Consider the following 16,689-nt stretch of genomic DNA (forward strand, 5'->3'; position numbering starts at 1 on the left):
CCGTGGAGGAGGAACGGCGACACTTTATAAAAATGACTATAAATGTAAGCAATGCTTTCCTTCATCATTTTTCACCAGTTTTGAGATGACTATTTAAGGTGTGACTTGGTGCCATTTACCGCCCGCCCCAATACAATAATGACTTCATAAAGGACTTTTCTGAATTTTTTGCCGGAATTATGCCCCTCTATGATCGTGTCCTCATTGTTGGAGATTTGAATATTCATGTATGCTGTCCCGACAGGCCACTGGTGAAAGAATTTTTTCAAGCCTTATCGACTCTTTTAATCTGACAGTTTGTGTCTAGCCACATACACGGACCTGGTCACACGCTGGATCTTGTCCTCTCGTATGGTCTACCTGTGTCTAACTTGGACATTTGTGACAATGTGCTTTCAGATTTTGAGGCCAGTTTTTATAGCTTGACAGCTAAAGCGCGCTCCTGTGAGTTTTGAACCCTTCCACTGCCAGTCAGTGTTTTTATTGCTTTTAACCAAGTTCTTATACCCTCTGACACTGAGAAACTCAGTGCATTGTTTCACTTGGTGGCTCCTTTTAAAATCAAGAAGGCTAAAACTTAATCAGAATCCTGGTTTAATGATAGAACCCGACGTTAGTGCCGCAAAGCTGAACGCAGGTGGAAGAAGGTCAAGCTTCAGGCGTCACTCCAGATTTTAAAGGACTGCTTGCATTGATATCAGAGAACATTTGGCAAGCATTGTTGCCACAAATAGTCTTGACCCTTGTGTTCTATTCAAAACCATTGACTCTGTTCTTAATGCCCCTCAGCCTCCATGTTTGGAACCCTAGTCTGAATTGTGCAATGCCTTTTTAGAGTATTTTATTGATAAGGTTGCCACAATAAGGGCTCTCATTTCTGTTCCGATCTCTGTCCCTTCTGTCCATTTTCACTACTCTGCTGTTTTAATCGGTTAGAGCAAGTGACTCTGCTGCAGTTGCAGGAGTTAATTAATCACATGAAGCCCTCAGGTTCCCCCCATGATGCTGTCCCTCCTATATTTTTTAAATAAGTTTTTTTCTTGCATAGGGTAGCCTGTTCTTAACATTTTAAATAGCAGTATGTCTTCTGGTGTGGTTCTTACCAGTTTTAAACACGCTCAGCCAGTTTTAAAGGTCTGGACAGTTCTGTTTTAGCCCATTTCAGACCCATTTCTAAGCTGCCTTTCCTCTCAAAGATCTTGGGGAAGATTGTTTTTACCCAGTTAAACACTTTTTTAGAGGACTATGATATTAAGGAAATCTTTCAGTCTGGGTTTGAACCTCTCCATAATACCTAATCGGCATTATTACGTGTTTTTAATGACATAATATGATCTTAGTTTTACTCGATCTAACAGCATTCAATACGGTGGACCATGATATTTTAATTAGCCGCCTACAGCATCAAGTGTGTTACTGCTGTGAGTTGGTTGAAGTCATATTTAACAAATAGAACCTTCTCTGTAAACGTTACTGGTTCTGAATCCTGTTGCTCCCTTGACATGTGGGTTTCCACAGGGCTCAGTTTTAGGACCACTGCTGTTTTCTATTTATTTACTTCCCCTGGGCTCAATCTTAAAGCATGACATTTCTTTTCATTGTAATGCCGATGATGTTAGGATCCGTTGCCCGGATCATGTTTTGTTCTGGTAGTTTGACTACCTAAGTGCTGTTTTCAGCACCCCTTAGTTTGTGTTTTAGTTTCCATGGGTGCTGATTAGTTTCACCTGCCTCGGATTAGTGTGACGCTCACCTGTTCCTGGGCACTAATCAGAGAGCTACATATTCCTGTCTTTCGCCACACACTGTCTGGCTGTCTTATTTGCTTCCACGCAACAGTTACGACGTCTATTCCTACGATTCCAGAGCTAAGCTTTGCTTTTTGTTTGCCTGTTTTTATGCTAAGCTTTCACGCTAGCTATTTCCTTAGCTTAGCTTCTTGTGTGATCGGCACGCGTCCTTTTGTGGTTTTGCATGTTTAATAGACAATAAATCATTGTCTCACCTGCACCTTGCCTCCAGAGTTTCCTGCTGCATCTTGGGAGAACGCCCCGCTCAACCATGCGACCACGTCGTTACAGATGACACACTAATGTATTTTCCGTTAAAGCGAAAACATGCCTCTTCAATGCAGCCACTACTCGCTTGTCTTGATGATATCAAAGCCTGGATGGCCCTGAATGTCTTTAATTTCAATGACAAGAAGACTGAAGTAATAGTGCTTGGACCTAGTGGTACCCGTGAGCCCCCGCCCCGCCCCCCCCCTGTTGACTTTGGCCCCTTGGCTTTGCACGTTAAGCCCATGGTCACCAACCTGGGCTTTCGCATTGATAGTGATCTTAAAGGCCTACTGAAATGAAATGTTCTTATTTAAACGGGGATAGCAGGTCCATTCTATGTGTCATACTGGATCATTTTGCGATATTGCCATATTTTTGCTGAAAGGATTTAGTAGAGAACATCGACGATAAAGTTCGCAACTTTTGGTCGCTGATAAAAAAGCATTGCCTGTACCGGAAGTAGCGTGACGTCACAGGTTGTGGAGCTCCTCACATCTGCACATTGCTTACAATCATTCCCACCAGCAGCGAGAGCGATTCGGACCGAGAAAGCGACGATTACCCCATTAATTTGAGCGAGGATGAAAGATTTGTGGATGAGGAAAGTGAGAGTGAAGGATTAGAGTGCAGTGCAGGACGCCAGGATGTATCTTTTTTCGCTCTGACCGTAACTTAGGTACGGATTTGTATTTTAAACCACCTCGGATACTATATCCTCTTGAAAATGAGAGACGAGAACGCAAAATGGACATTCACAGTGACTTTTATCTCCACGACAATACATCGGCGAAACACTTTAGCTTCGGAGCTAACGTGATAGCATCGGGCTTAACTGCGGATAGAAACAGAAGAAACATGTCCCTGACTGGAAGGATAGACCGAAGATCAACAATACTACGATTACTTCTACTATCAGGAGACACTGAACTAAACCCTGGACCTGTAACCACACGGTTAATGCTGTCCCGCCTGGCGAAGCCTAGCAATGCTGTTGCTAACGATGCCATTGAAGCTAACTTAGCTACGGGACGTCGACAGAGCTATGCTAAAAACATTAGCTCTCCACCTACGCCAGCCCTCATCTGCTCATCACCACCCGTGCTCACCTGCGTTCCAGCGATCGACGGCGCGACGGACGACTTCACCACGATCATCGGTGCGGTCGGCGGCCCGGAGACGAAGGAAGTCAACCCAGACACCGGTGAGGACAGCGCCGCGGCGGCGGACGGCGTTGTGTTGCTGTAGCCAGCCGCTAATACACCGATCCCACCTACAGCTTTCTTCTTTGCTGTCTTCATTGTTCATTAAACAAATTGCAAAAGATTCACCAACACAGATGTCCAGAATACTGTGGAATTTTGCGATGAAAACAGACGACTTAAACTGGCCACCGTGCTGTTCCAAAATGTCAGCTACAATCCGTGACGTCACGCGCAAACGTCATCATACCGAGACGTTTTCAGCCGGATATTTCCCGGGAAATTTAAAATTGCACTTTATAAGTTAACCCGACCGTATTGGCATGTGTTGCAATGTTAAGATTTCATCATTGATATATAAACTATCAGACTGCGTGGTCGGAAGTAGTGGGTTTCAGTAGGCCTTTAAATTGGACCGATAGATTGGCACAGTGGTGAAAGCCAGATTTTTTCATTTATGTCAACTAGCCGAGGTTAATAGCCTTCTTTCCAGGCAACAGTTTGACACAGTAATCCATGCCTTCCTCACATCTCGGCTGGATTACTGTAGCTCTATGTATTTTGGAATCAGTCAGTCCTCCCACTCACGTCTGCAGCTGGTCCAAAATGCAGCTGCCCGACATTTAACAAGCACAAGCAAAAGAGAGCACATTACTCCTGTTTTAGCCTCACTTTACTGACTGCCTGTCTTTTAGAGTCCATGTTAAAATGATTTTATTCATTTTTAAATCCTTATATGGATTTGGCCCACCTGTCCTTTCTGAGCTGCTCCACCTCAATGCCCCCAACCCGGTCCCGCAGGTCAGCTGATCAGCTGCTCCTGGAGTTACCAAAATTTAAAGCGTAAGCTCAGAGGGGACAGAGTGTTGCGAGTCCCAAACTCTGGAACAATCTCCCTCTCCATGTGAGACAGGCCCCTTCTTTGGCTACTTTTAAGACCTGCGAGTCCCAAACTCTGGAACAATCTCCCTCTCCATGTGAGACAGGCCCCTTCTCTGGCTACTTTTAAGACCCTTCTTAAAATCCACTTTTACTCACTGGCTTTTTCAACCCAGCATGAGACTTTGAACTGTTTTAACTGTTTTTAACTTTTAACTGTCTTTTATCTAACAAATTGCGCTTAAGATAATTTTTATACATACTGTATATTTTTAATTGCTCTTTTTATGTATATATTGTATGTGCGTGTGTGTGTGTGTTTGTGTGTGTGTGCGTGCGTGCGTTTGTGTGTGTGTGTGTATATATATATATATATATATATATGTATATATATATATATATATATATATATATATATATATATATATATATATATATATATATATATATATGTATATACACTTGTGTGTGTGTGTGTGTGTGTATTTGTATTGTGTATATGTATATATGTATGTATGTATGTGTATATGTATGTATGTGTATATATGTGTATATATACATGCATGTGTATATACTGTATATGTATGTATATACATACATATGTTTTACCTCTGTTTTAAATTAAATATTTTAGTCTGTCCTTCGCCTGTACTTCTCTGCTTTTTGTGTGTTTACTTGTTTGTGGTGTACAGCCCTTTGTTTTTCAACTGTGGTTGTTTTTAAAGGGCTTTATAAATAAAGTTGGTATAGTATGGCAACATACTATACCAACTTATTGTTATTTATTTTTGTAATTTTGTACATCTGTGTTCAACATGTTGGTTTATATGTTTAACAAATAATCATCTGTTATTAACGCAAGTTATTATATAATTTGACAAGGTTTACACCTAGTAAACTGTAGTGGATAATAGGGGTGTCTCGATACAACTTATTTACTTTAAATACGATACTGATATTGCAGTTCAGAGAATTGGCAGATTCTGATTTTAATCTGATTTGATATCAGCCTGAATCATTCATACGTTTATTATTTTGTAGTGTGGAATGTAAGAAAAGGTTTGATCAAGTGTAATTAGTCAAACAGACAACAATGGTAAGTATGAAAAACACTAACCTATTTATTCTTAACCTTCTGGAATTAACTTATGCTGTCTTTATGTTGAAGTGGAGTGGTAATTCGTTTTTTGGCTACTCCTAGTGGTCGCAATAATTCATGAGGCAAAAAATTTAATGATGCGCACACGTTTGTTACTGGATACTTTCTATTACGTTTATGCCTTGGAAACTTTGTATGTGTAAGTAATTTGCTACTATAATTGATATGTGTTTATATTGACAAAATGCAATATTGTTCAATAAAGAGCACATGTATCCTTGTGTGTGTCCACAGACAGCCTACACCATCCCCATCCTGGCTTTTGCTTTTGTTTGCCACCCTGAGGTCCTCCCCATCTATACCGAGCTCCGCAAGTGAGGCAGCCAAAAATAGTGCATAATTTAAGCAGATTCCAAAATATCACACGCAAATGTTCTTTTTAAATCTCCAGTCCGACCAAGAAGAAGATGCAGAAAGTGTCCAACATCTCCATCTTTGTCATGTACACCATGTACTTCCTGGCCGCTCTCTTTGGCTACCTGACCTTCTACGGTGAGCGTTTGAATCCTGTGAAATTGCTGAGTTGTACTTTGCTATGTCGTCATCACAACTTTCTTCCCTGAAGGTCAAAGTGTGCAGGCGGCCATTTTAATACTCTTCATTTTGTAAACAGCTTTGAACAAATACAACATAGACACACACTGATAAGTGAAATATATTTCAAGGCAAACAGTCTGCATTACAGCCTTATGTTGTGACAGTGTTATTATTAGTATCAATATTTCAACTTTTTTCCTTCATATTATGCTTTTATTAGTTATTTTGTTTATTTGTGTTTTGAATATCTGACAGGAGTAGGGATCAATATCGAATTTGGTACTTATACGGGAATTCCTTCTGCACTGCTGGGAACTGTCTATCTATCCATCCATCCACTTTCTACCTCTTGTCCCTTTTGGGACAAGAGGGGGGTGCTGGAGCCTTTCTCAGCTGCGTTCAGGCGGAAGGCGGGGTACACCCTGGACAAGTCGCCACCTCATCGCAGGGCCAACACAGATAGACTTAGACTTAGACTTCCTTTTTATTGTCATTCAAATTTTAACTTTACAGCACAGATAAGAATGAAATTTCGTTACATAAGCTCTTGGTAGTGCAGGATAAAAAAGCAATAAGGTGCATATATAAATAAATAAATATACATGTATATAAATAATATATATATATATATACACTACCGTTCAAAAGTTTGGGGTCACCCAAACAATTTTGTGGAAGAGCCTTCATTTCTATGAACAAGAATAGACTGTATAGTTTCAGATGAAAGTTCTCTTTTTCTGGCCATTTTGAGCGTTTAATTGACCCCACAAATGTGATGCTCCAGAAACTCAATCTGCTCAAAGGAAGGTCAGTTTTTTAGCTTCTGTAACGAGCTAAACTGTTTTCAGATGTGTGAACATGATTGCACAAGGGTTTTCTAACCATCAATTAGCCTTCTGAGCCAATGAGCAAACACATTGTACCATTAGAACACTGGAGTGATAGTTGCTGGAAATGGGCCTCTATACACCTATGTAGATATTGCACCAAAAACCAGACATTTGCAGCTAGAATAGTCATTTACCACATTAGCAATGTATAGAGTGTATTTCTTTAAAGTTAAGACTAGTTTAAAGTTATCTTCTTTGAAAAGTACAGTGCTTTTCCTTCAAAAATAAGGACATTTCAATGTGACCCCAAACTTTTGAACGGTAGTGTATATAAAATAAATAAATATATATAAATATGTATAAATAAATAAATAGATTACTGTACAGATAAATATATTGCACTTTTTCACATGATAGATAACATTCACACTCACATTCACACACTCGGGCCAATTTTGTGTTGCCAATCAACCTATCCCCAGGTGCATACTGATTCGTGTAGAATCACACCGTATCATTTTTGGACATCTTTGTTGCACATTACGTCACGTCCGGTTGCACTCTCGGCACTGACTTAAACATTTAGTGGGCAAACGGGCGTATTTGTAGCAGACTGCTTTTCGGTAAAATTATCAGTTGACATGTCAACAAAGAAAAGGTGCCTGATAGAAAGCACTTAACAATAAGGTTTTACTCTTCAAAATGCATTAGCTCCATGTTAACTTACATTGGATTTGTCATATACATGCTACTGTTTTAGGCATGTGAAATTTCAGCGAAATTGCAGAAAACCCGATTTTTAAACATTCATGTCACTTCCGCAATTTTTTAATGAAGTCCATCCATCCATCCATTTTCTACTGCTTGTCCCTTTCGGGGTCGCGGGGGTGCTGGAGCCTATTTCAGCTGCATTTGGGCGGAAGGCGGGGTACACCCTGGACAAGTCGCCACCTCATCGCAGGGCCAACACAGATAGACAGACAACATTCACACACTAGGCCCAATTTAGTGTTGCCAATCAACCTATCCCCAGGTGCATGTCTCAATTAAAATACAATCCAAACAAAATGTGTTGAACGCTCGCCTCCTCCGCAGGTACTAGCTGTCCTTCTTGCCTAAACGGTGCACTGAGTTGCAGGATGGGCAGACGGATCAGGAGCACCGAAACAAGCTCGCTAGCTAGCTAACCATCTAGCTAGCTCACTTGTTGTCGCCTCTGTTTGCTCTCTGAGTCACAATGTTGACGGCTGTCTATTTTGCTGCATATTTGGATGATTAGAGTCCAAACACTGTTAGTTCAGTTGTAGTTTGAGAGTATTTATTAATCACAAATCACCAAAATAATTCCCGAGCGCGGCCACTGCTGCTGCTCACTGCTCCCCTCACCTCCCAGGGGGTGGAACAAGGGGATGGGTCAAATGCAGTGGGTCATTTCACCACACCTAGTGTGTGTGTGACTATCAGTGGTACTTTAACTTTAACTTTATTACTAGCCAGCGAGAAGGTATATTTTTGATGTCATGGATTGTATACAGAGGTCACAACACTGGAAGGATATTACCCGAGGGGGCGTGGCTACAAAGGAGCGTTGCCAAATGAAAAATGTTTTCTAAGTTATTTGCATGCATGTTATAGAACTTTACATTGCATCTTCACTGATAATAATGTTTGTAAATTAATTACCGTATTTTTCGGAGTATAAGTCGCTCCGGAGTATAAGTTGCACCGGCCGAAAATGCATAATAAAGAAGGAAAAAAACATATATAAATCGCACTGGAGTATAAGTCGCATTTTTGGGGAAATTTATTTGATAAAACCCAACATCAAGAATAGACATTTGAAAGGCAATTTAAAATAAATAAAGAATAGTGAACAACAGGCTGAATAAGTGTACGTTATATGACGCATAAATAACCAACTGAGAACGTGCCTGGTATGTTAACGTAACATATTATTGTAAGAGTCATTCAAATAACCATAATATATAGAACATGCTATACGTTTACCAAACAATCTGTCACTCTTAATCGCTAAATCCGATGAAATCTTATACGTCTAGTCTCTTACGTGAATGAGCTAAATAATATTATTTGATATTTTACGGTAATGCGTTAATAATTTCACACATAAGTCGCTCCTGATTATAAGTCGCACCCCCGGCCAAACTATGAAAAAAACTGTGACTTATAGTCCGAAAAATACGGTACTTAAAAAAAGATATGTTACATGGGACATATAGGTGTCAAAAAGACAGCCAAAAGAGGTTGGCAGATGAGAATAAATCTAAAGGTCAAATATAGTGTAGAAATGCACTATATTTTTTATCTTTTTTTTCACAATTTTCCTCTTTTTTTTTTCTCAATGGGTGCTCACATCCCTGTACTGATTAGCATTCGCAATTGTACACGGTGATTTCAACACCTCCACATTTGTCAATGAAAACTACAACTAAGATGCATGTTACAATCAAACAGCTGGTGTGTAGTAAGTACAATACTAACAGCATAAACACTTTGTAGGATTCCAAAAAAAGACAAGACTGGCATATTTAACTTAATGACAAAGACTACTTCCTGACTATGACAACACACTTAGGACAAAGTGAAATAAATACATACTTGTAAATGATACTCAGAATATAAGAAAACTAAATCTAACAACTGGACAGCACAGCTTTTATCATCAGTTAACTGTTAAATATTACTTAAAATATTAAAGAATTAACAATTATTAACACAGGAACACACACACAAATACCAAAAACTAGCATATTTGAGTACCAGTATCGATTCCCAAGTGCTGTACTGGAAATTGTTTTTTGTATCGGTTAAAATGTGAAAGACATGAGCCAATAAAGAAAAACACAAATGGTTACTGGGCCGCACTTTGGACCCCCTGTCTTAAATGGAGAAGAATCCATTACATGTTCTTCATTTATTACATGTATGTATATTTTTAAAATGTTATATAATTTATAATTAGTAATTGCTTGGATTTACATGGCTCATTTAATATGCGTGGTTGTCAAGCAGAGTCTGTTCTCAATGGGTACGAGGCGCCATTTAACCTTTCTCGAGAAAAAAGCCCTATGCGTGTGTTGTTATGGCTGTATGAACCGTTCAAATCGGATAAACGTTTCTTCAGAACTCCTCGAGAGGTAATACAGAAGGGCGGAAGAGTGCAAGATTTTACGAAAGACCTGTGATATATTTTTAATATACTTCACTTGGTTAGTATTACCCATTGAAGTATTATCTTGATATTGTCTGTATTTTAATTTTTAACAAACGAAAACCAGAAATTTAGGGTCAATGATACTTTGTCAGGATAGGTTCTACGTTTCCCCTCTTGTTTATTTTGTACACAAATATGTCAGAGTACATATGACAACAGGACAAAAATCAAATATGGTGTTGTTAGTTTGTTAAATGGATATGCAGTCATGGTGTCAGCTGTCGGGTGCTCGTCGTTGCAGTACATGAACGCGTCTTTTCAAAATGCAAAGTTAAATCATGATGCATATTTATCGGTGGAGTCTTGATACCAATTTCCCTGACCCATCCACCCACAAAGAAGTGGTAGAACTCCTTGCTTTCGCCTGTTTTGTTGTGTAGAATGGTGTCTGGAGCCCAAAATAGTTCAACATGTCTGGGAATTCCACCAACGGATAATTCTTTATCAATTGACAATTTAAAAAAAATATATATATAGGGATCTACTTCATTGCATAGTTAGAATTTTTTCTCGCATCTGCTTTTTGCAGGAAGATCCAGGCCCCTCGCCCACTCAGAGAGTTTGCTTGTTGCACAACAGCCATCTTGGCTTGGTTAATCACCACTGTTTTTCACTTCCGGGAAGAAGTCACGTGACGGAAAATAAACAATTGTTGATATTTAAAACCAAATCATTTTAAGATTAATTTAATATGGAATAATTCATCATAAAGTCTGTTAACTATACTGGCAATCTTTTAAGAACAACTTTAGCACTCTGAATCATCATACAAGTGCAAAAAGAAGTTCAATATATTAATATCAATAGGTTAGAAACACAAGTCACACTTTAAACACTGTCTTATTTCATTATTTAACTGTCCTTAAATAAGCCAATAATGTCAAACATAAAGACCTAGCTAGTTGCTAGCTAGCCCAGTCAGTATAAAACAAAAATATGTTTTATACTGACTGAGAGTCCTGTCAAGCCAACTGGAACAAAACAAGAATAGGAAGTACCACTCTTACCAAAATAAAAGCAGCAACAGCAAACAATGTCTTTGTTCTGGTACACGCATACTTGCCAACCCTCCCGATTTTCCCGGGAGACTCCCAAATTTCAGTGCCCCCTCCAGAAAATCTCCCGGGGCAACCATTCTCCCGAATTTCTCCCAATTACCACCCGTTCAACAATATAGGGGGCGTGCCTTAAAGGCACTGCCTATAGCGTCCGCTTTTCCTCCATACAAACAGCGTGCCGGCCCAGTCACATAATTTATGCGGCTTTTACACACACACAAGTGATTGCAAGGCATACTTGATCAACAGCAATACAGGTCACACTGAGAGTGGCCATATAAACAACCTTAACACTGGTACAAATATGCGCCACACTGTGAACCCACACCAAACAAGAATGACAAACACATTTCGGGAGAACATCCGCACCGTAACACAATATAAATTCAACAGAACAAATACCCAGAATCCCTTGCAGCACTAATCAGAATCAGAATCAGCTTTATTGTCATTACGCAGGGTAACGAGATTGAGGCCATTCCATACAGTGCGATAAAACAAATGTACACTCTATACAGAGGGTGAAATGAATATGTACATGAATATCTAACTCTACAATACGCTACAATATACACCCCCGCTACCACCAAACCCCGCCTCCCCCCATCTCCCGAATTCGGAGGTCTCAAGGTTGGCAAGTATGGGTACACAGTGACTGAAGTACTGGAACATGTAAGTTTCCCTTACTTCACAGTAACTTCTTCTCATCTTCAGAGTCAGTCCTCGCATGTGGGCTAAAATAAAATTTGTCACATCACGTGTGATGACGGGTGAACGTCAACAATTTTAGACATTCAAGGCATATTTCATATTTTTTAAATTTTTGTCTAACTTTAACTTTTACCATCAACAGCAACTATACAACGTGTACACTTTCGATATTGGAGCCTAGAGGATTGAATGATACCAATTTTGAACCAATACATTATCTGCAAGAAATATAGTACATGGGTTTTTATATTTTGTCGAGTGGAATGTTGGAAAAATTGTGATCAAGTGAAATTAGTCAAACCGAGAACAATAGTAGGTATGACAAACACTAACCTATTCATTATTAACTGTCTCGAATGTATTTATGGTGTCTTTAAGTTGATATGGAGCGGTAATTGTTTTTTGTTGACACCTAGTGCTCACAAGAATGAATGGATTTAATTAAGCTTGTGATGCAGTAGGTTGAATGATGCAGACACTTTTGTTACTGAATACTTTCTAATATACTTCTACCTTGAAGACTTTGTATGTCTAAGTAATATACAACTTAAAACATTTAACATGCCAGCCGATATCCCATAAATTCTGATATCAGATCAATCGGGACACCCCAAACGCCGCTAACTGTTATTATTTAAGTCCAGCTCCCTCCTGTGGCCATCAGTTAGAAATGCAGTCTAGCTCAAAAGCAATTGCATACATCTTGAATGTTGATATTTGTGTTTCCCTGCAGACAAAGTTGAGCCTGAGTTGCTGCACACGTACAGTCGTATCGATCCGTACGACACGCTCATCCTGTGCGTGCGAGTTGCCGTCCTCACCGCTGTCACGCTCACCGTCCCCATCGTGCTCTTCCCTGTAAGTCCACGCTTCCCCTTGAAAATACGTACTGCATATTTGTAATTATTCCCCTGTACAGGTGCGTCGAGCCATCCAGCAGATGTTGTTTCCCACCAAGTCTTTCAGTTGGCCGCGTCACACCATCATCGCTCTCGTGCTGCTGACTATCATCAACATGCTGGTCATTTTTGCTCCAAACATTCTGGGAATCTTCGGAATCATCGGTGAGTATGACGAAAAATGTCAGATTTCCAAAAACTGCTTTATAAAATAATGATATATGTTATAACATTTGTTTTTCCCTTTACCATTTAAAGGCCAATCATTTTCATAACTACTGTGTTTTAATGGGGGAAAAACTACATTATTTCCAGAAAATACATTTGGCTAATCATTTGCTCAATATCATTATTATTATTATTGTCGTTGTTATTATTATAATTATTAGTGGCTGAGATGGTCAATGATTAGCAGCAAAACTGATTTCCATGCATTATTTTTGTCAGGATCAGATTAACAACAAAATCTCACACTTGCGAACAAAAGGTTATAAATAAGTCCGCTTCCCAAAAACCGAAATATCATAAATGTATATTTTTTCCACTTTACATCAGTAAATCTTATACAACTTCTTCCGCCTGAATTATAATGATCAAGATTTATAATTTTGGGTGGAATTTTAACCTTTAAATCCAGTATGTTTACATAATTGCACTAATCAGAATCAGAATCAGAAACAGAAGTACTTTATTAACCGTCGAGGGGAAATTAAGAATTGTAAACTGAAAAGCAGTAGTCAAATATGAATATTGAAATTAAAAAAATAATAATGTAATACGTTTATGTTAAAAAAAATGTGGCGTTTTTATTGGTCTACTTTTTCGTCATTGTGTGACTTTTTGTGTCACTTTTAGGCTAATTAAGGAACATAAATGATCATTTAAATGTTTTGAAATCAATAGCCACTGGTAAATGTGACTTCCATTCTTTCACTCAGTCAAAGTTGTCAATAAAAACAGAATGGCGTTCTCAATGTTATGCATTTAAGTGATTTTGTGTAAGAATAAATAAAAACACATAAAAGTGAGCATTATAATAAAATAAAAGCACATTATGAGCTGTGTAGTGCCCCGTGAAGAATCCCTTATAAAATGTAAATGAATGAATGACAGGACGCTTCATATACTGCAAGCGTATACTTAGCCCCTTCCTGCTCCGTCTGTGGTTAGAATATGATCGCAAATTGCTCTCAACATTGAAACTGTCCCCAGTGACGCGCAGTGTTAGTCCTAGTGTTGTAAGGCAGTCATAATGGATAAGATCAACAAGATGTATTTGATTGAAGGTGTATTGCATTATGTTAAACACACAAACAAATGTTAAACAATTTATTTTATATTTGTTTTAGTACAAAACATGCTTTAAATTAAAATCCGGTTTGATTTAAAAATGTCTGAAAATAAAATTCTGCTTTTTTTTTTAATCTTCGTGCAGGCAGCTTACCCGCTGCGTACTGTACCGTTAAGATCATGGCTTACTTATTGCGTCTCCGTTTACAGTCTGAGCTAACGTGAGCGTTTGACATGCCGCTATCTGTGCGGGACGTCTGAAAACGTGAGCGTGCTTGTTGACGCACAAGGGAAAGAGGAACAAAAAAGTCAATATTATTGTTCCACTCTTTCCTCGGACCGGAGGCCATGTTTCACAGCACAGAGGTGAAAGTTGAAAGCGTTTCCGCCAAGGACGACTTCAAAGCGTCCGAAATGAGAAGACAGAGTGCACGTAAACAGTCTGTACATGCACGTTTAGAGCGATGAGTGGCGAGCTTGGCTTTGCCCTTGTGTCAACAACTGATCACACTGGAAATTACCTTTTTTCCAGAAAGAGTGCAAGTAAAACATCAGGATGTGCTATTATTGCTAATATGCTTAGCAGAGTTATATAGAAGTACATCACTTTTTATCACAATTTAACATGTCTGAAAAGGACGATGGAAGCTTTAGTAATAATAAAGGGGCAAAAAAGGACAGGACATATGATAAACAATCAGTCACATTTTATTTATATAGCCCTTTATCACAAGTGTCTCAAAGGGCTCCAAAAACTCACAACGACATCCCTTTATCTAAATCAATACCTTCATTCAACAATACATATACATAAACAATAAGTACAGGGGTTAAATCTGACAAACATTGTTTGATAACCAGATAAATGAAGGATATTATGGATAAAACTAACACAGACATTGTAAAGAGGTGAAAAACTGTATGCATGATTGCACATTGATATGTTGTATGGATACTTGATGCTGTAAAATATAATTGTTGTGTTTTATGTTTACAGGAGCCACATCTGCTCCTTGCCTCATTTTCATCTTTCCTGCTGTCTTCTACATCCGAATTGTTCCCAAAGACAAAGAACCAATGAATTCAACGCCAAAAATCTTGGTGAGAACATTTGCAATATTGTTTATAAAAGTTACTTTACAAAACATTGACTTTTGCATAATTATATTATTATTATTATTATTAATATTAGATCCTATTTCTTCTTTTTGTCTCATTTCTGATAGTTTGTTCAATTTTTATCTTTAATAAAGATGAAGTTCAATGCTAATGCCAATGCCTAGCTATTTGAACAAAACATGCTGACAAAGCAAATTGAAAACGATAATAATCATCATAATCATCACCATATGTTCATATCATTTCACAATGTGTCACCTAGGCCGCACATTGGAAAAAAGTCCTTCAATAATAAACATAATAGAGTAAATACAAAATATAAATAAATCAAAAAACATAATGAATTAGAGGTAAATAAATGAAAAAAAGAAGAACATAAGTAAAAAAATAAATAAAATACAAGGCAGTAATCTATAGTATTTATTTATTTAGTGCTTGTCATTAGGTTGCACAGTAATCCTGTTCTCCCATTTGCGCTTTAAGTGTTTATCTACGTGCTTGCAGGTATGCACGTATGTCTTATTCGTATTCTCCCATCCAGCCTGCGGAGCGAATGAAAGCGGGCTCATTACTGAAGAGTGGACTTTGCTTTCACGCCAGTGAAAATTAAGCAACATGAAGTTTTACTAACACTTGAGAATGTCTTTGTGATCCATGAAAAAGATAACACTTTGAATTTGAAAAGGTTTGTATAAATTCAGGCAGTGCTTGTCACGTGAATGTGTGTTGTCATAGTGATGTAGTGTGTGTATGCACGCTACAACAGCTTCTTCTTCCTGGCTGGATGTGAATGATAATCTGTAGAGGAAATGTTGTGTACTTGTTTTTAGAACCACCCTAAGTTTTTTTGTGATGTAAGACTTGTGTTTAGTACAGATGTTTGTGAAGCCATGACGCATCAGAGGGGCTTAGACAGCTGTTTGCTTTGTGTGTGTGTGTGTGTGTGTGTGTGTGTGTGTGCGTGTGTGTGCATGCGTGTGCGTGTGTGTGTGTGTGTGTGTGTGTGTGTCATTTTTTTCATCCTTCTAGCTCAGAGGTCGGCAACCCGCGGCTCCGGAGCCGCATGCGGCTCTTTGACCACTCTGATGCGGCTCAGCTGCATACTTGCCGACCCTCCCGATTTTCCCAGGAGACTTACGGATCTCAGTGCCTCTTTTAGAAATCTCCCGGGTTAAATATTCTCCAGTTATCACCTTAACAACTTAATCAAGGGCGTGCCAATATAACATTGCTTTTTCTGATCCTCTATAGCCTGTATAAACACCGTGCCAGCCCGTCCACATGGTGTATGTAGCTTTTACTTGCACACGTAAGAGACAGCAAGGCATACTTGGTGAACAGCCACACAGCTTACACTGACGGTGACCGTATAAAACAACTTTAACACTGTTACGTTACAAATATGCGCCACACTGTGAACCCACACCAAAAAAGAATGACAAACACATTTCTGGAGAACATCCGCACCGTTAAACAACATAAATACAACAGAACGAATACCCAGAATCCCATGCAGCCCTAACTCTTCCAGTCTACATTGTACACCCCCCGTTTTGTGGCTCCCATTATTATCTTTAATTTGTGAAACTCGTCAAAATGGCTCTTTGAGTGGTAAAGGTTGCTGACCCCTGTTCTAGCTATAGTGGAAAGGGGGGCCCTCACAACCTACTGACCAAACGTGCGTCCACACAAAGTAGGCAAGACATGTATGTG

General features: G+C 38.9%; 1 protein-coding gene across 1 annotated transcript in view; it reads left to right on the forward strand.

Annotated features, from left to right (window-relative positions):
- Positions 1 to 16,689, forward strand: part of slc38a3b (solute carrier family 38 member 3b) — a 79,659-nt gene that overhangs the window by 57,959 nt on the left and 5,011 nt on the right. Inside the window, exons 12-16 of the mRNA XM_062049244.1 lie at positions 5,532 to 5,611; positions 5,689 to 5,789; positions 12,402 to 12,526; positions 12,588 to 12,732; positions 14,855 to 14,958. Coding sequence (XP_061905228.1) covers positions 5,532 to 5,611; positions 5,689 to 5,789; positions 12,402 to 12,526; positions 12,588 to 12,732; positions 14,855 to 14,958 — 555 coding nt within the window. The remainder of the gene's footprint in view (positions 1 to 5,531; positions 5,612 to 5,688; positions 5,790 to 12,401; positions 12,527 to 12,587; positions 12,733 to 14,854; positions 14,959 to 16,689) is intronic.

The sequence above is a fragment of the Entelurus aequoreus genome, linkage group LG01 (genome assembly GCF_033978785.1).
Source record: "Entelurus aequoreus isolate RoL-2023_Sb linkage group LG01, RoL_Eaeq_v1.1, whole genome shotgun sequence".
In the NCBI taxonomy this organism is placed as follows: Eukaryota; Metazoa; Chordata; class Actinopteri; order Syngnathiformes; family Syngnathidae; genus Entelurus; species Entelurus aequoreus.